The sequence below is a fragment of the Thalia democratica genome, chromosome 2 (assembly GCF_965202585.1).
Source record: "Thalia democratica chromosome 2, ktThaDemo2.hap1.1, whole genome shotgun sequence".
NCBI lineage: Eukaryota > Metazoa > Chordata > Thaliacea > Salpida > Salpidae > Thalia > Thalia democratica.
In genome coordinates this window covers 31,102,918-31,127,099 of record NC_139166.1, presented here as the reverse complement: position 1 = coordinate 31,127,099, position 24,182 = coordinate 31,102,918, and the positions used below count along the sequence as shown (strand labels likewise).

The 24,182-nt window shown below is 27.1% G+C and overlaps 1 protein-coding gene across 1 annotated transcript in view; it reads right to left on the bottom strand.

The window, feature by feature from the left end:
* The window catches only part of LOC145828542 (fibrocystin-L-like), a 43,385-nt gene that overhangs the window by 18,735 nt on the left and 468 nt on the right, over positions 1-24,182 (bottom strand). Inside the window, exons 2-44 of the mRNA XM_082936298.1 lie at positions 24,058-24,132; positions 21,113-21,245; positions 20,727-20,835; positions 20,303-20,505; positions 19,619-19,806; positions 19,170-19,270; positions 18,765-18,936; positions 16,828-17,016; positions 16,513-16,662; positions 16,111-16,360; positions 15,719-15,863; positions 15,404-15,572; positions 15,069-15,185; positions 14,672-14,760; positions 11,055-11,245; positions 10,683-10,860; positions 10,381-10,534; positions 10,013-10,081; positions 9,778-9,894; positions 9,399-9,635; positions 8,996-9,146; positions 8,461-8,690; positions 8,043-8,225; positions 7,517-7,671; positions 7,352-7,448; positions 7,020-7,139; positions 6,640-6,794; positions 6,254-6,396; positions 5,845-5,981; positions 5,516-5,671; positions 4,816-5,037; positions 4,488-4,660; positions 3,591-3,675; positions 3,349-3,504; positions 2,883-3,069; positions 2,554-2,674; positions 2,181-2,318; positions 1,714-1,854; positions 1,375-1,566; positions 1,002-1,119; positions 789-878; positions 511-638; positions 122-264 (exon numbers count right to left, since the gene is read on the bottom strand). Of these exons, the coding sequence (XP_082792424.1) occupies positions 122-264; positions 511-638; positions 789-878; positions 1,002-1,119; positions 1,375-1,566; positions 1,714-1,854; positions 2,181-2,318; positions 2,554-2,674; positions 2,883-3,069; positions 3,349-3,504; positions 3,591-3,675; positions 4,488-4,660; positions 4,816-5,037; positions 5,516-5,671; positions 5,845-5,981; positions 6,254-6,396; positions 6,640-6,794; positions 7,020-7,139; positions 7,352-7,448; positions 7,517-7,671; positions 8,043-8,225; positions 8,461-8,690; positions 8,996-9,146; positions 9,399-9,635; positions 9,778-9,894; positions 10,013-10,081; positions 10,381-10,534; positions 10,683-10,860; positions 11,055-11,245; positions 14,672-14,760; positions 15,069-15,185; positions 15,404-15,572; positions 15,719-15,863; positions 16,111-16,360; positions 16,513-16,662; positions 16,828-17,016; positions 18,765-18,936; positions 19,170-19,270; positions 19,619-19,806; positions 20,303-20,505; positions 20,727-20,835; positions 21,113-21,245; positions 24,058-24,132 (6,457 nt within the window). The remainder of the gene's footprint in view (positions 1-121; positions 265-510; positions 639-788; positions 879-1,001; positions 1,120-1,374; positions 1,567-1,713; positions 1,855-2,180; positions 2,319-2,553; positions 2,675-2,882; positions 3,070-3,348; positions 3,505-3,590; positions 3,676-4,487; positions 4,661-4,815; positions 5,038-5,515; positions 5,672-5,844; positions 5,982-6,253; positions 6,397-6,639; positions 6,795-7,019; positions 7,140-7,351; positions 7,449-7,516; positions 7,672-8,042; positions 8,226-8,460; positions 8,691-8,995; positions 9,147-9,398; positions 9,636-9,777; positions 9,895-10,012; positions 10,082-10,380; positions 10,535-10,682; positions 10,861-11,054; positions 11,246-14,671; positions 14,761-15,068; positions 15,186-15,403; positions 15,573-15,718; positions 15,864-16,110; positions 16,361-16,512; positions 16,663-16,827; positions 17,017-18,764; positions 18,937-19,169; positions 19,271-19,618; positions 19,807-20,302; positions 20,506-20,726; positions 20,836-21,112; positions 21,246-24,057; positions 24,133-24,182) is intronic.

Sequence of the window (24,182 nt, the reverse complement as noted above, 5' to 3'; positions counted from 1 at the left end):
TATTTTTTTTTTTGGCAAGATTCTATAGAAAATTTTATATGTACTTATAACCTTTTATTGATTATTGAACATAAAATCAGCATAAAATAGTTGGTTACGTTGTATATGTTTTTAAGCCTACCTTCCTTTTCTGAAAGCTTGACCAGCGTAAGTGATTTCGACGTATTCAATATGTGCAATGGCTTTATAAGAATTTTGAATTTCCGCGTGAATCATTATAGAAGCTCCAAACTGATCTGAACCTACTTCTTCGCCAAACCTACCCTGTATTAGTTTTAAGATTTAAATGGAAATGTATATTCACTCGTTTTAGACTAGAAGAACTTTGAACTAGCTTTGTATATAAATTTTTAATAACTGTACGGCTTCTATAAAATTGCCAAAAAGATAAAGTTAAAACAAAAGTTAAAAAATATAAGTTTGATAATCTAAAAGTAAAAATAAGTTTATGTTAGCTTTATTTAATTTTTTAAATTTAAACAGACGTATTTAGATTTCAAATTAAAAAACCTGAAAACAAGTTTGAGTTGCAAACTCCCCCGTATCAAATCCTTCGTCGCATTTCGGTATGTCATCATGCCATTGGGGATCGTTTGACCCCCTTACAATAATGTTCCTTGACAACAACCCAACTTCCGCTAAAACGTTATTCTCAGTAGGTCAGTTTCAAAGTTTTTTTAAGCAAAGTTTATAAAAAAAAATTTCAAAATTGTTATTTTACTAAATTGCGATACTAATTTGGTAATTTACTACTTCAATTGTGCATACTATCTAAAATTCTAAAATACCTCTAAACTCTACTTTTCGACTTCCAAAGCTTTCATCTATTCCGAGATGCTCGTACTCTAAAGGCTGGTGTAAAGTAAGAGTTTTTCCATCTAAATTGTATTTTTTTATAAAACCAAAAACTAAACTTAATTTCAATAAAATACCGCTAGTTAAGTGTCTTGCGAGCTTTTAAAAAACAAGATAATGTTAGTTTAAATAATAATAATAACTACTTGTAGATACGGCAGTGATAGAACGTTTTTCATTTTCATTTTGTGAATGCCGAAGTCCTGTTGAAGCAATTACTACTTCGTCACCAACTTTCCAGTTTACTGAGTCCATTAACTTGATCTAAAAGATTTTTTTATAACTTGCAACAAAGTGGAACTCCTCAACTACCAAGTTGTACTACACAGAAATTTCGAAATGTTTAACTTTATATACATGTTTAAGAACGGTTTAATAAAAATATGTGGATTTCTTTAAAACTTATACATATTTTAAACTGCTTAACACTCTCTATACTTTACATACAATTTTTTTCTGAACAGTATTTTTTTTATAAAATACTCCTCATTCTACATAACAAGCAAATAAAAATTCAACCTTATCGCTTCCTATATAAGCAGTTTCACTAAGTTTAGACCAAGTATAAGGCACATGTGTTCCATGCAAACTTAGTGTTCCGTCCCGAACACCTAAAGTCTTAGCTCCATAAATTGGAAGTTCAGGAGACCTTAGCTCCCCATACAACACAATTTCCGCTTTTCTGTCGTAAGGTTCTTCTTCCGTACCGACCTTTTAGATTTCTTTTGATTATTAAAACAAAAAAATAAAAAACAGTTATCATTAATCTAGCTTATTTTGTTTAATTTCAATTCATTTTATAGATATCTAAGCTTTATAACACTTATAGCCATTTATAAGCTGTTAACTGTAACAAACTTCCAAAGCTCCCCCATTAGTAATAAGTATGTTTTCTGCATGCAGAGATACGTCTTGGGTTTTATCAAATATTAGTTTACCACCGTCAATTAGCAACATTACTAAAACTTCCGAGTGACAATCCAGCAAAACTGTTTTTCCCTGGTTTATTTTAATTGAATTAAAGTAATTTTATATTTAAAGATAGTAATTACTGAAATAATAAATATATGTGGTATTTATTAAAAATTCTATCATTATACTTATGATATTTTGCTTTTACCGTCTAAAAAGCTAAAACTAATAAATGGAAAATGTTCCAGCAGTATTTTATAAGAAAGAAAACAAAAGACTCTAATATATTAATCAATTTTTTCTTAATCGAAGAGTTTTATACAATTCGGTTTAAATTTATAATAAATTAAGTCTTAGTATAAGTATTTTAAATATTTTTATACTCTGCAGCTCAAACTCCAAGTTTACTTTACCTTTGGTATAATTACAAAATCTTTAGTGGTTGGCACAGGACTTCCACCCCACGTAAAAACAGAAGACCACCTATCGACATAATAGAAATCAGCTGAATCTTGTCTCGCAATTCCAAAATCTCCGACTTGAACTTCAACCTAGTTATTTTAACTAAATACTTTATTTGTATCAAACATAGCAGATTGTTGATTTTTTTAGTATACGCTGTTTATATTAAACACTAATGAAGCTATTTAGTTATTATTTTTCAACTTACAAAAATAACATTTATTTTTAAATAAAGCTTATAAGTATATATTAAAAAAATAGTGGGTTGTAATAGTTAGCACGTGGTGCAGAACAATCGGCTAAAAGGTAAAAAAATATTCTTACTTGAGCTTCAATTGATCCTTTGTACCTTGGCTCTGTCTCGCATTCAATTTGATTATTGCTATATGAAGAAACAATGCACGAAACTCCACCGATCGTAACAGTTGGCTCTACTCCTGCGATACTGTTATAAAACATAATTCAATATTTAATTTACTTTTCAAATATAACAGTATAAAAAGACAGTTCTAAGCTAATTAAGTGCCTACTATTATGTATTTGATTCTATACTATTAAAGTACGTATTTGAAGGAATTTGTTCAAAAATTGTAAATATTTATTCAATAATCTATTATAATTTAAACTGGAAAAGATAAACAAAAAAAATTTACCTAAATTTTTTACCACTTATGGTAATCTTAGTACCACCTCCTGTACCACCTCTATCGGGAGAAACACCACTAATGACTGGTGTCTCGTCAAGTTTGTAAGTAAATGATGATAATGCCGATGTAATATAATAGTTGAAAAATGAAGCAGGTTTTTCGTTTGATATTCTAACTTCCATAGTAGTTTCAGCTTGTTAAATGTTAAAATTTTCTAAGAGTTCATGTTAGTTTAAAAAAACTATTTTATATTTAAACTTGTACTTTGCAACATATCATTTTCATTCACTACTTTATTTTATTAGTTTTTTATTGATTTATTTTACTCTACTTTACATTTTTTAATATGAAGAGTTAAATGATTAAAGCTGCTGACACACACCTTTTTTTTATACCGTTACTTTAAAATTTTCTTGCAGTAATATTAATCAAACAATTACGTAAAAATTATTGGAAACTAAGTTTAACTTACAAACGGTATCATCTCCAACTTGCATTGGAGTCAGGCAAGTTACTTGAGTTGAAGTAAACTCGACTATTTCACAAACCTCACTACCAATTTTTACAACTGAGTTCTCAGAAAAACCCTGACCCTCGACGACTATTTGTTGTTTTCCACCAAAGCTGCCTAGTTTTAAAACAATTTCTAGTTAATATTTGGCAATAAGAAGTAAATCTTAGTGAAAAATAGCAAATTGTTTACAACAAACATACCTGAGTTTGGAGTTATAGAGTCAACTGAAAGCGTATAGTTAAAATTCCTATATGTGTTTGAATTACCAACATTTTCTTTATGTACCTAGAATTAAAATAAAAATTTAACATGTTGAAATATTACTGCCTAAATATACTTGTTTAGTTGAAGTTTCTACAACATATATTTTATATATTAAGATCAAATATTTTGGAATAATATGTTGTTTTCAATTCAGGTAATATATTATAAAAACTTTCTTCAAACCATATATATATTATCTTATTGTATAAGCTCATCAAATATATTAATTAAACTGGTGCAAACTGAAAGTAATAAAAGTATAGTCACTTCCTCTTAAGTTCGCACTTTGAAAAAACTCCATAAGTACGAACTCAAGAACTTCTAAAGCATCCATTTCAAAGTAAATTTCACTGTTTGTAATTTCAGTAAAGAATTGTTGTTAAACATTGCCTTCTAGACAGTTTTTTTTTAACAATAAATTATGTCTATTTAAATTACGTGTTCGTTTCTTTAATGTATAAGTTTTATTAAGGGCCTTTGTCTACTTGATTTATATATAGTTAAATAATTTAAGATGTAAAAGCACTGTTCTTTGATTTCGTTAATTTTTATTTAGAATTTTCTACATTTTTGTTAGAGTTTTTGAATGTTTTCCCTTAGTTTTTCGTTTACTTTCACAACAAATGAAAAACTTCTAATAAAAAATTGTATTTTGATTTATACTTAGTGAGTAGTGAGTGTTTTAAAATAAATTTAAAAAACACAAATTTGTACTTTGAACACAACGCTTTTTGAGTAAAAATGCAAACTTAACGGGAAGTGCGAACTCAAAAAAATCAAGCCCAAGAAGAAGTAAACTGTACTTTATAAAAGCTTATTTACAGAACACATACCAGCAGTTCAACAGGTCCACCTTCATGAGCTTCTAACAAACATTTAATTTCATTGTTACTTATTGACGTGATGCTACATAAAGTTGAGTTGCTTGAAAGTGAAATCACTGACAGTGTCAAAGATTGGTTTCCGAAGTTTGTTCCATTGACAACTACTTCCTGCCCCCCGTAAGCTTCATGGAAAAAATTATTTGATGAACTTATCTTACTTACATACTTTTTCATACTTTTTAAGTAAATCAGTATTTTTATGTAAAATTTATGTGCACAAGGTGCTGGTTTTAATTTTTTTTTAGATATGCAAAACTAACTAGCATTCTCAACTTACCTTCTAAAGGTGTTACATCGTAAACTTTTGGAGTTATCTCGTCAACATATTCATATCTCAAGTTTTCGGGGTAGTCGATGTGGTTGGACTTCACCTGTACTTTTGGGCTCGATTCCATTTTTTCTTGGGTAATGCAAGTTAATATTTCTATGGTAACGTTTTTAACGATGCACGATGTACCTCCGAGTCTGACTGTTGTCTCACCAGGCCAAAATCCGTTTCCTTATATTTTTTAATGGTAGGTTTTATAAAATTAAGATTAGTCACACAAAACTTATTTTACAGTTTATTTGTTTTGCATTTAAAAGTATCAAAGTTTATAATTTTTTTGCTGATAAAAATGCTTGTAATTTTATAGTTCAATTGTAAGTAAACGGCAAAAACCTATTATAGTGATAATGGTACCTCCATTTAAGCTCCCTTTGCTGGGTGAAACCGAATAGATTTCTGCTGCACTCGTAACATAGTTAGGAATATTTACAAACTTAGACAAACCTGTAAGTTTCGAAAATATATCGTTACAAAAACTGATAAAAATACTAAGCGCTTATATTTATTTGTTTAGCTGGTCGAAAGAATAAAATCGTCAAATAATGTTTCATGCAATCTATTAAATTACTTTTTTGGTTTAAAAACTGACTTAGTTTAACGTTTCTTTTAAAGCAAGAAATTAAAAAAGAATACTATAAAAACTAATTACCTTTTCCTTCAATGTTTACAGAAACAATATTTCGGCCAACAGGTAGCCTGCTTAGTACTTGGCATTTAAATGACTTATCTTTGAATGACGAAGCATCAACTTGGCACATAGAGTTACCAACACTAACAGTTGCTACTGAAGCATCATTGCCAAAACCTAGTAATTATTGTTTTTTGTAAACTTATAAACTTATTTAATGTTTTATTTATTTTAATAGAAAATATAAGAATATTTGCATTGTTTTAAAGTAGTTTGAAAACTACAATTTTGATAAAAGCTTGTTTTTAAAAACTAAAAAAAATAGTTTTTTAAATATATAAAAATTTCACCATTTCCAGTGAAGAAAACATCATAGTAAGTACTGCCAACACCGTTTAAATATGAGCTTGTCATTTGTTCGATTTGAGGTGTTTTTGACTGGGAATAAGTGAAACTTATGTCTTTTGTCGTGTTAGCATAGGTTCCACTGTAAAAAAATATAGCTTTGAATTTGATTAAACTTGAAAAACTTGTTTTGAATCTAAGCCTTTTAACTTAAGGTTACAACTGAATTTTTTTAGTATTAGATTTTTAATATTTTTGATTTTAAAGTTTGCCTCTTTAGTAAAACGTATGAAAACCATTAAAGGACTTTGCTCATTTTAAACAAAAAAATTGTAAATTTGTGCTAAGTAGCTATTTTTATTCTTAGTGAGAGAAAATTTTATAGTAAAGTAAAAAAAAATTAATGAATCACACCTCACAAACACTTGGACTGGTAATGTTTCTTCATAAGCACTAGCTGGAGTACGACACTTTATAAGATCATATGAGTATTCAACAACTTCACATTGATAATAAGGTCCGATCATTATTATTGTTTCATTGGTAAAACCTGAACCCTATTATTTATTTTCAATTAGATGAATAACAAAAATATAACCAAAAAAATATATAGTTTATTTTCTTGTTACTATCAAACTATTTTAAATTATAATTTAAAAAAAAAGTCTAACAAGTATAGACAAACTATAAAAAAGGAACAAAATGTTTTAAAGAAACTAAAAATTGTTATATATTGCAATGTTTATATTCTTCAATGAGTTGAATTTTTTAAGGATTTCAAACACTATACTTTTGCTAACTTGTACGGAAAGTAGTGTAAGGCCTTGTAAAGATCCGAATTTTGGTGTTATTTGGTCTAAAGTTGGGAGAAAAGAAACACTCCTCATCTCAAAAGAATCGATCTTCATTAAAGCTGACCCATCACTTGAAATTTTCAACTCGACATCGTGCCTTCCTGTTAATAAGAACTTATTTTAGTTAGAAAAACGAGGTTAAATTTTTGAAATACAATTGAGACATAAAAGTATCCAAGAAGACAAAAACAAGTTAATCAAGAAACAAAATTATCACACTACCAAACAGTTAATGATACTCACAATACCAAACAGTCTTTTCTGATATTTGTAACACTTTTTTACTCATTAAGCAATTAGACAAAAAAAAAATTAAATAAATAAACCAATAGCCAGTTCTTGATCAACGTTGACTTTGCACTTTATTATAGGACCTGTTGTTCCGCTATTGACTGCACATTCTTTCCCACCAACAAATACTTTTGGTGTTTTTGACAAGTTTTCAACTAAATTATTAAAGCAACCATTTTTTGTGTTCTAAGATAAATTTAGATTTGATTGTTAGATAAGTTTTAAAACAAGAAAATTAATTAAAACAAATTTACAATCAGTCTTGTTTTTATTTTTATAGGAATATAGTCTATAAAAATACATTAAAGGTTTAGTTTCATCTAAAATATTTTTTTTAAATATTATTATACTTTAGTATCCTACTAACCAGCTACAGTTAGGTCAGTTTCAACGTTTAGAATGGAAGGACTTATGCTCGTAACGATTGGAGTTTTTTTCGTGTTAGATGTGAAGATTAAATCAGACTGCAAACATAGTTGTTGATTATGAATTAATTGAAAATAAAAAATTAAAAATCAGTTATAAGAATTACCGCATGATCTGCTTGAATGTCCTTGTAATATACTTCAACGTTTGATTTAGTCTCTTCATATTCGCTCACAATAACTCGACCCGGCATGACAATGTTATTTGTTATGCTCTTGTAGTAAAAAGTTCCAGAGTTTGTAAACCGATATGTAAACTGACCTAAAATTTTAAATAGGTTTAGAAGGGTTAATTATTTAATTTATTTATTGTAAACATGAATAATTGTTTTATATTCAAAAAACGTTTTACAATATGACAAAGTTAGTAAAACTTAGCTACTTTTAGTACATATACATAAGCAGTACAGCTGCTAAGGTAAAAGCTTTTCAAGAGCTACTAAAATAAAATTAAAATTAAAATATAAAAACAAAAGATTTAGATGACATAATTAATATTAATTAGAAAAACAGACCGTTAATTAAAGTCATTTAAAATTAATTTTAAGATTCACAAAACAGCTAAAACTTTTATATTTTATTCTACTATTATAAAAAATACTTGCAATAAAACGAAACTATTAGACATCTAACCGTTAGCAGAGGGTGGAATATTAAATCCATTTCCGTCATAATCTTTACTGATGGCGCTGGAGCAAGTGAATGGTGCGAACTTGACTCCTACCACACCAACAGGAGCGGCCCACAGGAAGTTGACCTCATCACCAACACGAACGTGCAAGACATCTGGCGTCCAGCCGTATCCAACACCGTATTCTTGTTTTTTTTATTAGTTATGTTAGCTTTAGGTAACTTTTATAAATTTAAGACTCAAACCTTTTATAATTTATGAGCATTTAAAAAAAAACACTTAAAAAAACAATACCAGTTTACTAAAGTTATTTTTTGACGAAACTACTAAATTTTATATTCTAACTAAACAAATGATAAATATAAGACATTAAAAAGCTTAAAGCTATTTAACTACACTAAACTTATAAACTTAACTGACTTGTATGCAATCCTGAATTGTTGACATGATGAAGTTTTGTTATTGGCGACGTTATGCATTCTAAACTCGTTCCATCAGCATGTGTGACGTCACAACGAGAATCACCAACCATGACTATTACGTCATTATGAAGACCATTACCATCAATATTTAGTTTGGTTCCTCCCATCAAGGACCCGGATGTACGAGAAATAGAAGATATTGAGAAAATATAGCTGACCGTTGCATCACTATGTTTGTTAATTTATTCATTAATACTTTATTGTTAATGAAACGTTTCAACATCCTAATTTTAAAAGTAATCGCGTTTTTTCTAAAACTTAATTTATTTAAAATTTTTAACTTATATGCTTTTAACTGTTTTTGTACAAAGAAGTCAGAAAATTTTACAACTTACTAAGTTTTTAATGAAGTAAATATACTACTTTAAAACTACTTATAAAAGTGAGCATTTTAATTTGTCTATGTTAAGTTAGGTTTACAAGCAAAAAATAATGACTCAGAACTAAATCCACAAGTCTGTGATCCAACAAACACTTTTAGTTTGTAGTTTTTAGGCGGCATTGGTAAAGATTGTACAAGAATTTCTGCTTCAGACCACTTATAAACAATAACTTCTAAATCTCCTAAGGTTACTCTACCTAAATCATTTCCAAAACCATTTCCAAGTATTGTAATGTTTGTAGCTGTTTGATTTAATATTTTTGTTCATCATTTTTGAGAGAGTTTAACTATTTTTATAATATTTTACAAAAAATAGTTACATATATACAATAAAAACTATGGAGTACTTAATCTTCAAAAAATAAATGATTCTTATTTAAAAACAATAACTTATTTAAGTTTTAAGTTTTTCTAAATACATAAACCAGTATTTTTTTAACAAAGTTATTATAAAGTGCGTATTTTAAGGTACTCAACTCGGAAAGGAATCTAACCTAAAGCAGTGTAAATTTGTTTTGGTGAAACAGAGGTTATTTCAACTGAAGCTGCCGAAGTAAATTCAAACGCGTTTGTTTTCACTGCTCTTTGTCCACTTTCAAACAAAACATTCACATCAACACGTCCAGTTGATGATCTATCTTCAGTTGCGCACTGAATTTCATTACTTGTTATCGAAGAAACAGTGCATGCCGTAGTTCCAAATGTAACTGATTTTATTTCCATATCAAATCCTAAAAAAAAATAGAATAACTATAATGAAACTTGTTAAAAGTAAGTATAGCTTATTGATTTTTATGAAAAAAAATTAATCTCATATTCACAACTGTAATGTATATAAAATACACGAATAATAATCAATTAGAATAAACTAACCTGAGCCCTCAATAATGACACTTGTACATCCTGATTTACTACCACTTGAAGGTTTTACTGAGTTTATAACAGCGTTCACAGTGAACATTTTCGACGTTGGTGACATTGTTGCTAAACCTAAATTTATAAGCAACTTAAAAAAATTTAATAGTACTAATCTCTAGAATGTCTTTAATCTAAAAATTTGAAAAACAGTTTATGCAAAAGTAGACAAAATCTCAAATTCTATTTTTACCTTTTGGGTAAACATTAACAATGACGTTTTTATTAGATCCAGCTGAAGTTTTTCCAAGTCTACACTTCACTGTTGTTTTTGTTGCTTGAGTTACAGAACAGATTACTCCGTCAATATAAACTTTATTATTTGACTTTACAGCAGAATCAAAACCACTACCTAAACAATTACAATCACGATAAATACATATTTTTACCATTGATCATAATAAACTTGTAAAAAACTTCTATTTTACTAATATTCGTGGTAAACAAAAAAATGCATAGATTACTTGTTTGGTGTAACTCATGCAAAAAATTCAAAAACTACTACAGTTGCTACATAAACTTAAAAGTACACGTGTTTTGGTAAAAAAGTTCAAATAGAACCTGTAACAGTTAGAAGTGTGTTTTCTGATCCTTCACTCGGGCTAATGGAGTCTACATTTGCAGTGTGATCTTGTGACCAATCAAAGTCGCAACTTTTACCAGCTAACTTATCAGCATTGCACACAGATGGAACATTGTTTATATATACTTCAACCTGGTTAAATTTTTAAGCTTGTTTCGTTTTTGCTAACATAAGTATTAAATTCTAGCTATATGTAACTTGGTTATAGCATTTTTGTGGTAATCGAACCATAAAATAAACTAGAAAAATAGTTTTGTTCGGAAATCAAAATTAAATTAACCTGTTGTTTTTCATGGGAACTTCTAAGAAAGTCACCTGGAATCGGTTCCATTTTTAGACCACCGACCCTATGAGAATCAAATTCTCCGGCTGCATCAACACCTGTCAATTTGTCGTCATTAATATGGATTTTAGGTGAAACTCCTCCGGGTCGCACAACTTCTACTGCCCTTCGATACCTGTGACGAGCTTGTATTACAAATGCAAGCTTTTTAAAAATAAAACTTGTTGTAAAAAGACATATTTAGTTTTGTGGTACAAAAAACTGTTGTTTACAAAAATACAAAAATAGTTTAGTTATAATGTGCAAGTCTACACCATAATATACTAAAAAGTAGTTGATTAAGTTTCTTAATACGGATGTTTAGCAAACCTTGAGCAACTACCCCATCTACCAGTAGAAACTTTTGTGATTCCATCCACATTCTCAAAAAGTAAAGTGAGGTTGTAGTTGCTAATGTTTGCTGGGACATCATATATCGTGTTGTATATTCCATCTTCAAATTCAATATCAAATGTTCCTTCTACTGGTGGCGATGCTGATTTCTTTCTTTTAACTGATATCTGTTGATTTAAAGTTTTAGTTATTTTTCGAAAAAAATTATGAATAAAAAAACCTTAACTTTATCAAATATTTTATATTAAATAGTTAAAAAATAACTAAATCAAATAGCTTTTAATAAAACACGATTTAATTTTTTAAATACTACTGTTTTTACTCTATCTATTTTTATATGTAACGTTTAATCATTAAAGTTAAATTACAAAAAACCTTTGAGAAAGCTTTATTTTTATTATAAAGTACGTCATTTTCACTATTCTTTCTTACACCATCTTGAAAGGCAAAACCTGTTCAGTTTTTAAGTTAAATTACTTTTATAGAGAACTTTTATAGAGCACTTAGTTGTATACATTATAAGAAATATGATGATAATATTAGAAAATTAAAAATCGAAAAAAAAACATATTGAAAGTCTGTATTTATACGAGTTAGGTCTCTCTATGTTTAAATTTAACAATAACTTGTTACCAGCTAGATTGAATGATTACTTTAAAAGTGTTAAAATATCCATAATTATCATACGAGGTCTTCAGAGACAAATTATTTCCTACCTAGATTCAACAACAAAAGTGGTTACAAATTGCGAGTTTACTAAGGTAGCAAATTATGGACTGAGTATGTTTAAAAAATCCAAGTCATTTTTGAAAGTTTCAGGATGAACTTAAAAATTATTTATTAAGCAGTGATTATCAAGGTCGTAATAGATCATTGCTACTTATTATTTACAGTAACCTCTCGCTTATTTACGCACATTGTGTCCACAGAAAAAGTGCGTAAAGATATGAGAGATCGTAAAGAAACGAGAGGTACCAAATATACTCATCTATAATGGCTGTTTTTTAATATTGCTTCTAGTTAAAAGCAGACTGGGCACTTTCCCACTTTTAACTATTTGTTTACTTAATTTATAAATATGAAAACAACAGATAAAACTATACATATGTTAAAAAAAAGGATTTGAATTTCTATAAAATAATAATACGAGTAGAAATAGTTTTACTATTTTAATAATAAGTAGAAATTATATTTATCTTTATTTATATGTGACATTTATATTCTCTTCTACTTAGCAAATTCAATTTATAATTAAGCATTTCTTTACAATTATAAAATGGTGTTTATTAATATATAGGGCAAGACTGCTGTATTATTTCTTTGTGTTTTAAACTCTCATTAATTTATTATACTTTTATTATTAAACACAGTCATGTTTATTTCAGAATTTTGATTTAATCTCTTATTGTTAACAAAATTTCTGATATACTGAGGTATAACTAAATGTTTATCAATTAGTCAAGGAACATAAATTTACAAAGTCTAAAGATATAGAGAGGTGTGTTAGCATTCAAAAACATATTTTAATTCAAAAATATACATTAAACCTAATTTGTGCAATATTAAAAAAAATGAAAGTTTTTATTTTTTAAATTTTATAGAATTCTGAAATGCGTAACTAAACGAGAGTGCGTAACATCACGAGTGCGTAAAGATCCGAGAGGTTACTGTACTTCTGTTTAGGGAATTAATGATAATTGTTACCTATTACACAAAAAAAAGTTCAAAAGTTGATTTGTATGGTTACAATAACAGTAATTCAGTCTAATTTGCAGCATTTATCTGACTATTCTTTAGATTATTTAATAAGACTACTATTTTGAACTAATTTTAGAATTTTTACAAACTTCTTTATATATATATATATATATACATATATTAAAGGTTTTATAAAAAGTTCTGATCGATAGTGCTCGACAAATTAAATTGGAGCAAAAGATTTATCTAATTATATAAAAACTATAATTTCGGCTGCAAACTTTGTAACTTAGAAAAAATAGAAATCGAAAAATCAGATAAGAACGTAACACTAAACTAGAAAAGCGAAAGACAAAACATATGCATCCATTATCAAAAATACTTTTTTAACAAAATTAAAACCAACTAAATATTAAAACAAAATAAAATCGAAGCGGTAAACACGAGTATTTATAACATTTTTCCCAACAGTCTAAATTTTTTTTTCTAATAGCTTAAAACATTTTTCCATAATAACCTTTTTAAACTTTCCTAAAAAGCATAAAATAACATTCACAGCGTATTTCAAATTCAGCTAATCGTACAATAAACTGTACCATTACTACGTCACAATTATTATAAAAATTTTAAAAACGAAATTTCTGTTCACTATTATAATAAACTGTAACTTACTGACGATCACATGAAATTTTTCATTACAATGTGTGAAACAGCTGTTTAAATTGTAGTTTTTATATAATTAGATAAATATATATACATATATATTTTTTTCATTTCTAGTATGCTTATGTAAAATTAAGTGATATGTGTACTTTTCAACAGAGAGTTAAATATATAAATAAATGGTAAGCTGAGATTATTATCTCAAATTAACTTATAATCAATTAATCAAATTTTCTGAGGAAACCTAATAATTTTTTCTTTTTGCAACTCATATTTGTTTCTTTATAGTTACATTTTTGGGTTTAGAAATGAATTCAAAAAATATTAACTTTTTAGAAGAAAATTTTTGTTATTGTTGTTGTGTTTTTCTCATAAGTGCATAGTGTATAAATGTTACAGTACCTATTTTTATATTATTATTTATAAAAGTCAAATTGAGTTTAAGGTTACATTCACTTTTTAAAAACTAATAAAATTTAATTAATACTTTTATTTTTTTATTCAAGTATTAACTTCTTTAAGTACTTTAAGTAATCAACTAAAAATAGATTAAACTTTGAGCATAAAATACTGGTAAAATTCAGCTGTAATACTGATAAAATTATTTTCATTATTTAAAAGTTGTGACCTATTTATCAAGTATTTTCATGTCTGCTGTTAGTATTGTTTATCTCGTTTTATAAATTAATTTTTAATTAACTTTTTAAGTTTAGAAATGTTGTTTACTTCTCTATGTTTATTCTTTTGAGTTATAGGCTTTGAAAATAGTATTATTTTTATCTAATAGACAAGTTTTTATATTATATAGTATATTATGAATAAAATTTCTTAAGTAGACACAAACTTAGTTAGTTTTAGCTTACTTTTCTTTTCTTTCACTTTATTAACTGTTTTATTTCTTAAGGTTTGAAAGTTCAGATTAAAAGATTTAATTTTTTAGCTCGCAAGAAGTTGTTAAAGCATGTGGTGTACAACTCGATAACCGAAAGGTTTTTTCGCACACCATGTCCTTAGACCAAATTTTTTGAGCGCTTTTTTTATCGTTCAATAAACAATATAAATAAAAGTAAAAACAGTTTACTTCGTCTTACATTTAATGTATTAAAAATTACTTTGAACATATTCTAAGCTTTAAAAATTATGAATTTAACATTATGAAATGTATTTAAAACCCCAATTTACTCACTGAAAAGAGGATAGTCATAGCCACAGTCAAAACTTTTTAAAGTTACTTGGTAGTTGTAGGAAAGTGTATCATTCACTAGAACATCTTCAACTTTTATATGAGCAACTGAAGATGGAAGTCTTGTGTACAAAATATCTATAAAGTTTAATTTGTATTAGAAGTTTTTTATGTTAAAAAATGCGTACAAACTTTATATACTATAACAAAAATAATTGAAACATTTTTACACTACTTTTATAATTCAATAACTTGTTTGCAGTCCATAGAGCAAATAATTTTTTGTTTAATAAGTATATAGTATCGATAAAAAGTGTAAAAAATTTTTTTATTAAAGTATGAAATGTAGCACTTTTTAAAGTTTAATCTACGTACTAAAATAGTTAAAATAGTTTTAAGCAAGATGAAAAAAACTACAAATAAAGTGTTCTGTTTTATAGACAGACTTTGAATTTCATTCTCATTAAAAAGAGTTTTTCCAAAGTAGATGTTGTCTACATGCATATTAGAACTTCTTAGAAACTCTATACGTGTTATTCGGAAATCTCGTCCTGATGGATTTCCTGAAAAAGTTATAATATTTTAAATAGTATAGTGTTTCGGTATTTTTTTTAGTAATTGAAAAACATTTAACTTTTTTATTGTTCTACGAATGCAAAATGTGTAAAAAAAGGTACTTTCTGACTAAAATTAATTTTTAATTAGTTATAATCTAATTATGTACAAGTATGTTCTTAATCTTAGGCTAATAAATATAAATTTAAGAAATAGAATAACTAACTTGACTTGAGTATATTGTCCATATTGAAACAAACAAAAGTCCATTCTTCTGTTGTTTCGATGCCATCTAAAGGCACATCTTCACTTTTATCTTTGTTATTAGACTTTTGCTTGTAGTTATAACTTACACGAATATTTTTTCCCATACCACCAATGTAAGCGAAACAAAACTGAATAAGTTATGTATACCATTTTCTTATTTTGTTATTTAATTATTACGTTCTAATTTGTTTAGTTTGCTACAAGTTATCATCTCGAAACACTCCTAAAAGTTATGACTTGCTTCGTATTTGCAAATATGGTAAAAAAAACTTACATAATTATAAATGTCCAGCCTAATTGTAGATTTAGTATCGCGATAAATTTCTTGCGGATTATAAGAAGAATAAGTACCGCAAAAACTATCATCGTGTACAAGTAAGTAAGTTCGAGTTGGTCTTGCTTCCACGCTCTCAAAATCACTTGTGAAAAAATTTCAATTAAACGAAAAGAAAATGTTACAAACTGACAGTTTAGAAATAAGTTGTGTAAAAAACTTTCAAGTACATGATAAAATAATCAAATAACTAAGTTGTTTTATATTTTAAACAAATCAAATAAGCATAAAAACTTTAGTAACAAAAACTTTTTATACGACTTTTATAAAGAAATTTTATATTTTAAAATTCATAACTAACGAACATTCTGAATGAAACGAGTGATACTTACTAATACAAGAATGCGTTGTTGTTCGCCGTAACACGGTCTCGTGACAATCTTCTGTCACATTTAGGCTCGTAGATTTGCCTTACTGCAGATATAAACTTATCCTTGTCAGCTTCTACACTGATCGGCTCGGATAGCACCCCTGCTTGTTCAAACGTAATTGTTTCGTAGTTTGGACTACCCTTTTCAACAAGAGTGAGCTTAGTTGTTAGACTTCCTAATTTTTCAAGCTTAACATACGGAAAAAAGTTTCCTGTAAATATTAAAACTTGTGAACTAAAAATAATTTGAGAACTTTTTTTTTTAATTTAATAAATAAAAAGTTTACACACTAAGAGCCAAAAATTAAATGTAGGGTAGTATTATTTTTTTTATTAACTTTTATTACATATATGATAAATTCACCTCTTTCTGATTTTATGACGATCTGATATTCTATCTGATTAGTAGAATCGGAAACTTTACTTAAAGTTACTTTTTCATCCGGCAAAAAAACCTGAAGATTCTGTATGTTTTCTTGTAAATCAACTTTACTGATTAAAACACTTCTCCATTCTAAAATAAATTTTAATGTGCTTTAACAATGAAACTAATAGTATTTGTGTAATTTGTAGCTGTCAAAAAACGTATTTTAAAAATAAGAATATGGTGTACAACAAAATATAAAGGCACATTCATTAAAAACAAAATTTTACTTGTAACTTAGTATGAATGACTAACCAGTCGGATATCCACCAATGAGAATGCGGAACAAGTGTGTTTCGTCGCACTGTTTGCTGCAGGTAAGTCTCATATTGAACTTGGTGTTCTGAGATGACTGATGTTGCCAATCCTGAAGTTGAATTTCCTGACTTTCTAACACTACTGTAGACGTTGTGCTAAATTCCTGCCGATCTCTCAAAACTGAGTCTAAATATTTTAAAATAAGAAACAAATACAAACCATAACTTGTATTGTTTTAGAGTACTTTAATTATTTAAATAAATTCTTACAAATATGTCTGTAAAATAGATGTACAGTGTTGATAAATAAAGCTTTAAGGTTTTTTTATTATTAAAACCTTTAAAGTATTTAGTACAGTATTTTTGCTTACTCATGATAAATACATACATAATATTTATAACAGTTTAACATTTTTCAAGATAAGCTTATTTACATTTACTGTTTAAGTTAAATGATGTGTGAGTTTACAATAATTTAGTATGTATTGTTTTAGTTTTACCGAGTTCATCAGAAGTAAACGAAGTCTTTTCAACAAAAGAGTTAAGTACAACGTTATTACAAGACACTCCTTTAAATTCTGAATAAGCTTCATAAAAGTATAATTCATCTTTTGTTAAATTTATTGCTGAAGACCAGACTGTACCCTCTACTATAAGCTCCTTTAGATTTAAATTTTGTTTTAGCAGTAGTTTTGTAGTCTAATTTTATTTCTTAGAAAAAAACAGTGCATTCTTAATGGGCAGTTTGAAAACAACTAATATAAAAAAAAGATTAGTTTTGAAAAATCAGCAAAAAAAACTTATTGAAATAATTAAGTATAAAGTTTGTGTATGTTTTTATGTTAAAATAAATATTTCTATTTATTGTGGTTACTAACATTTATATTTATGATTTAAATAACAGTATCTATAAGTACAAAAAAGTTAAGTATAACATGTGTTCTTTTTTAAAGTATATCGCTAATTATCTATGTTAAAAATGATATTAGCAAAGCAATAACTGAAAAATAAAACTAAAGTAAAAATTTTGTTGACATCCTAAAGTGATATTTTGTAATGGTAAGAAACTTATCACCTAAAAATTTTAACAAAATAGTTACATATAATGTTCAAAAGACATTACACAAACCATGGAGTCATTTATTTGCATGTACAATTTACAAGTTCGACAGTCAATATCTGATGTGAAATAGAATTGATGATTACTGGTAGTTGATGGTTTAAAGAAACCAGATGCGCGAGACTTATACGATGCTAAACTGCCGTTACCACACAAGTTAACTGTATCACTAAACATTCGATGGTAATCTGTTTGTTTCGATATTTAAGTGTAATAGTTTAAATAACTTGTAGGATTATCGACAGATTTAGTAGATAATATTTTAATGCAAACCTTACTTCATTTTATACAACTGTTTACATGTTCTAAGTGTATGAGTTTAATAACTGTTAGGACTAGATAAAAAATATAAAAATATACAACTCAGGTTAATTTTTATCTAATTTCTTTTATTTTAGAAGAACTTTGACCAAATATCTGAAATTTAGTTCATGTAATACTCAATTTAAAAATAATTAAAACTTGTTTTGTGTTATATAATTTTTTCATTTGTTTATTGAACAAGTTTTTTAGCTTCACAATTAAGTTTTTTTTTAGTATATTTCTGCCGACAAACTATTGTTCAATATATTATTTAGCCTTATCAAAGTCAATATAGATTTTTTATTAGTTAAACTACAATATTTTAAGTTTCAATAAAAATTTAGTAATAAAAATATACGCAGAAACCTGTCGTGTACCTATACGAAGGCAGCAGATTACGGTATAAATATTTTTGCAATCATCTAATCATTAAAAACCAAATCTACTACGATAAAACTTGTACAATATTTGCGAAAACTCATTAAGATCGGTATTAAATTCTTTTTTTTAACCTGGAGATGTTGTATCATTAAACTGGACACTTGAATTTGTGATTAGTTCAATAATAGAGCCTCTTCCACCAGCATTCAGTAGTTTTGTTTCAGATTGTTTTTGTTTAGTTTCGCATTTAATTTCGTTATCGTTAAATGACGTTATTTTGCAATCCACATCTCCAATGTTTATCTAAATTTTTATTAATGTTTGTGATATGATTTATAATTTATAGTTGTAGTTAAATTTATTTTTAATGGTTTTATACTAAAAAATGTTAACAGTACTTTAAGTATTTTTTAAAACAAGCAACTAAAACAAATCTGCTTTAAATTTAGAAAGAAACATAAGCGTGTTGTTGATAACTTGTTTTAAAACAATTTTGTCGTTTTAGTTTTCATGTTTTTACGATTAATTTAACGTACTTTAGCAGGTATGCCTGATCCATTGTCAAAATATTTTCCACTGATAGTCAGTTCAGTACCTCCTTCATTACTTCCAATATTTGGACTGACACTTTCGACCACTGTCAAAATTAACCACGTTAACTTTTAGACAAATTTTCATTTTCATTAAAATTAAACAGAAAGAAAAAATTTAAGATCCAAGTAAAGTATTAATCTGTTTTTTAAACCTTTTTTACGCAAGTATTATTTAAATTAGTATAAAAATGCTTAACTTTAAACTAAACACTTGTTTTATCTTTAAACATATTTTATTATGACTAACGAAATATTTACCCAGTATAATTATTTTAGGTTACAAACGACAACAGAAAAGAAACAAGCCTTTGTAAAAGTATTTACTTTTAAATATGAAATATCATATACTTTATAATCTTGTATTTTTCTATCAAAATTAACATCAAAACAACCTGCATAAGTTTGGAACATGTAGATGTGCTGGTCCCAACTAACATGCCTGATGTCTTTACCAGCTACAGACCTTCCGTATTCACCTTCCACAATAAAGGATGCGTTTTGATTTCCAACAAAAGAGCTCGTTATGTTGCAAGTTATTCGTCCATCGTTGCTGTTCTCCGAATCCAAACTAACACCGTACCTTAAAAAATATCTTTCAGCTCATAATTGTATTTTATGTTTTTGAGTTTTAAAATTAACTTTTATTTTTTAAATACAGTATTCTTTTTTTTTTTGTTTTACTAATTTGTTCAACTTTTTCAAGACAAATAATTTTGTGAATTAATACAATATCGGGATTAACACGAAGTAACTAATAAGTTAAATTTGTTTAAAAATTTGATTTATATTGACATTCGATATCATAATTTTAAATTTGAGTGTGACCCAGTGTAAAATTAGACTCTATAAACATTTTGAATATTATTTCCTTAAACTTATTTAAATGGAGAGTCATAATGTTTTGCTTTCAAACCAAACCTTATTTTTTTAGAAATTTATTGAAGTTTTAGCAGCTTCAAAATATTTTTCATGCTTCTGTTTTTATTCATTGTAAAAGAAAAAAGAAACTTTTATAGTTTTTATTTTGTGCTAGTTAAAACTAATGTAAAATTTTTATCTTTTATTTGAGAACTTACAATTCATCAACACTTTTGTACAGATTGCAATCACCAGAAGTCAGATAAACTCTCCGCATTGTTGCGCTGTTTCCATTAGTTGCTGTGGCGTTTGATGACGCTAGTATATCAGTAAATATTTTGCCTTCTATTGTAAGTAGAGAGAATGGCGTTGTTGAAATTGTCGCCATTTTCTTAATCGAAGGAGACCGGTTTGCATCAACCTTTAATATTTAAAACTGGCTTTAACAAATAAATTAACTTTTAAAAAAGTTTAAGTAAACGCATTATTAAGTATAAAAATACCGCTTGTTGCAGTTGCTAATAAACTAATATTGTTTTAGCGATTTAAAAAAAATGCTTTATTTTTGTCACAATAAGGATGTTTTTGTTATAAATAAAATAAAACTTGATTTATAAACAATTCAACAAAACGAAATCTTACAACAAATCTACAGGATCCACAATCCCAAGTACCACAACAATATTGCTTCTTTTCTAGCCATTCACCAGCAATCTGCATTCTAATATGATACGTTCCTGGCTCCATCGGTCTGTCAATTTTTTAAAATCATTTTTGTAATTTTCTGTATAAGATTATTCTAGTTTGATCCTCAGAAACAACTTTGAAAATTAGAAAAGTTAAAAAGAAATTAAGAAAATCTATTGTAACTTTTAACAACTTGTATACTTTTTTTTTACATTTTTTTCTCGATACCAATGCAAAAGTGGAAAACTTATTAATTAAGCGAAATATTTTAAGAACAACTGCAGTTGTATTTTCATTTTGATTTAATTAAAACAAAAATAAAGTTAATACGAAAATCTCACTTTGTGTAACATACAGTTTGCTGTTCATCACTTTCCGCATGATGAAAATCGCATTCGTACTCTCTAACATTCGACGCCAGAAACATCCGGGTTCTTTCTACTTTAGTATTCCAATCCAGCTCGACGTCGAAATCTATAAAACTTTAATTCTAAAAAATTGCCTTAAACCCTAATATGTTATCTCCTTAAAGCTTCAGGTAAGAATGTAGCAAAAGTAATTTATGTTTTACAAACGTTTTATGAGCTTTATTTTCTGATTGGGATTTAAAATACAAAACTTCAATAAATAAGCTTCAAGGTATCATTTGTTTACCTCATTTTAAACAGTGTCTACTAAAAAAAATTTGACGTTCAAAAAAAGAATTTACACTTAAACAGTACTCTTTGAATTCAACAGAATATAGTAGTATAAAAAATGTTATAACTTCTTGATAATAAATCTTTGTAACATCAAAACTTAAACTAAAGTTTGCTTAATAAATAAACTCAATACTTATTTTGATTTTATATCACAAGTTGTTCTATTTTATTTCAAAACTTAAAGTATTATCATAGTTTTACTCTCTTAAATGCTATATAGAGTACATATGAGGTTTTTAAACTTTACTTACTATATATAGTTTATTGAACGACAATAAAAAAGGAGCGCACAAAATATTTGGTCCTAGGACCTGGTGCACATAAAAACCTTTCGGTTTTCGAGTCTCACACTACTCGGATACCTTTTAGGCCAAGGACTACAATTTTCTATAGTTTATTAGTGGTAACTTAAATACTCATAATCTTATTTTTAGATTTATAAATTTTTATAATGACTTAAGCATGACTAAAAACAGCTTTTGTTTTATTTTTTTATTTTTGTTAAAAATTTTTGTAAAATTTGTTAATTTTAATTAATCAAATAAAAAATAAGTACGAGCAGTTTTAAAGGTGTATATCAGTTTTAGATTATACTATTATATCAAACTAAGCGTTTTTTTTTTCTTCAGCGTTAAAAAAACAGTTTAAATTTTTATAAGTATTTCGTATAAGAAAGCAATTCTATAGAAAACTTGGTCTCGTAAAGTCAAAGTTGTTTTTAATTATGGCTCTTAAAACATTTATCATGTGTTAAATATAGTTTAGATTTAATTTTACGACTTTTTATTTGTATAACGGATTAAAACTACTGCTAAATCAATTGAGGTGTCTTAAAAGATGTTTGTTTAAGGCAATAAAATGCGAACGGTAACCGCGTATGCTTTTAAGGAGCTTATTGTTCGGTTTGTGGTCGTTGTACCTTGCGACCTTATAAAACGTACTTTTTTATTGTAAACATGTTGTTTTTTGGTTATGTAAAGCTAATATTTGAAAACAACATGACATTGCAAAACTCATTTTTTTAGTTCGATTTAATTAAGAGTCAAAATACATACTAAGATTAGTATACTTAGGAATAAACACAATGTAAGATAAATTCAACTTTTAGATATTTATAAACTTCGTACATTTTTAGAGTTTTTTGAAAAGCTGTACAATATTGTATAAGTATCTAAAAGTTGAGTTTATAAATTCCTAAGTATACTTTTGCCCACATTAAACAAGTTCACTTGCTGTAAAATCGCGTGTTGAACCCTCGTAAAAAGTGCAAAGGTATACTGCAGATGCGGAGAACCATGGTAGAAGTTAACCTTGGCTTTAAACCATTGTTTCCCAAAGTGGTCGATTTTTGTTATACGGGGGCAATAACTATTAATGGTGCAAAAAGATAAACGAGTAACTAACTAGTAAAGGGCGATTATTTTTTCAATTTCTACCAATAGAAGGTATGAAAAAGAGTTTGAAAACCCCTGTTTAAACTGACATTCAATAGTCCTGACTGTCATTTACTGTGTATAAAGCTTAAGTTCATACAAATTTACTATTAAAACTTGATGAGATAGAAAGTTTAGTTATAGAATAATATTTAGTAGTAACAAATATGTTTTCATAAGCAGCATTACCAGAAAAACAAATAAAATCAAGACATAAACAAGGTAATATTTTTGATTTTATAAGCATCTACAAATTTTTTCTTAAATATGTACTAAAACTACCTAGAAAAGTAAAATTTTAATTAAACCTTCGGTTTTTTAGTTAGAAGTTATTCGATAAGTTACTGTTCTATCAATAATCGCATCAACTTGCTAAATAATTTCATGCTTAAAAAAAGTTCTAAAACTTGTAAACGTTATTCACTGTATTTTCTTTTAATTAGTATACATTTATTATGAAATAAAAGATGTAGTTTAAATACTTTTTTGATTAAAATTATTTATTCGACCAAAATTGGCGTTCTAAGAGAAAATAGAGCTTAAAACATAGCTAAACTGGATTGATTTCGTTACTTATGTTCAGGGTTCGAGAGAAACTTTAGAAGCAGAAAAAGTCAAAGTTAAAAAAATAAATAAAACAAAATATGTACTAAGTAACATACGATATCTTTTGAAATAACATTTTATTAACATAAACCAAAATACTTGAAAAGTTAGCATAATTACAATAGACAATTTACAATCAAAGTTTCAAATAAACAAGCAAAATATTTTAAGTTTTCTTTTATATTGAATAGTTTTTAGTATTCCCTAATTTCAAAAAACTTAGTTATTAAAATTACAGTTTATATAATACAGTTTTCAAAAGTAACCATACCGTTTTATTAGAGGCGATTTTGGCTACAAAGGGCTAATAACTAGTAAGGCGGTGATAAAGTAAATGGGAGCAATTATCTTCAAATTTTCTGCAAAGAAGGCGTTTATGAAAATGAGTTTAGGATACCCTGATTTAGGAGAACTAAAAAGCTATCATTAAATAAAAGTAGTTTATTCTAAATAGTCACACTAACTAGATTTATTTATATATCTTATTTACTGTATACTACTTTTTATGATTTTTATTTCATAGTTTCAGTTTATTCAAAAGCTTACTTTTTCCGAAAACAGCAATTTTCACAGCGCCCCCGGTACTTCCGTAACGAGGTTCTATGTAATCGATCTGAGTGTCTGTATAAAAATATTCGCTTTTATCAAAAATTAAACATCTTAAAGTTATA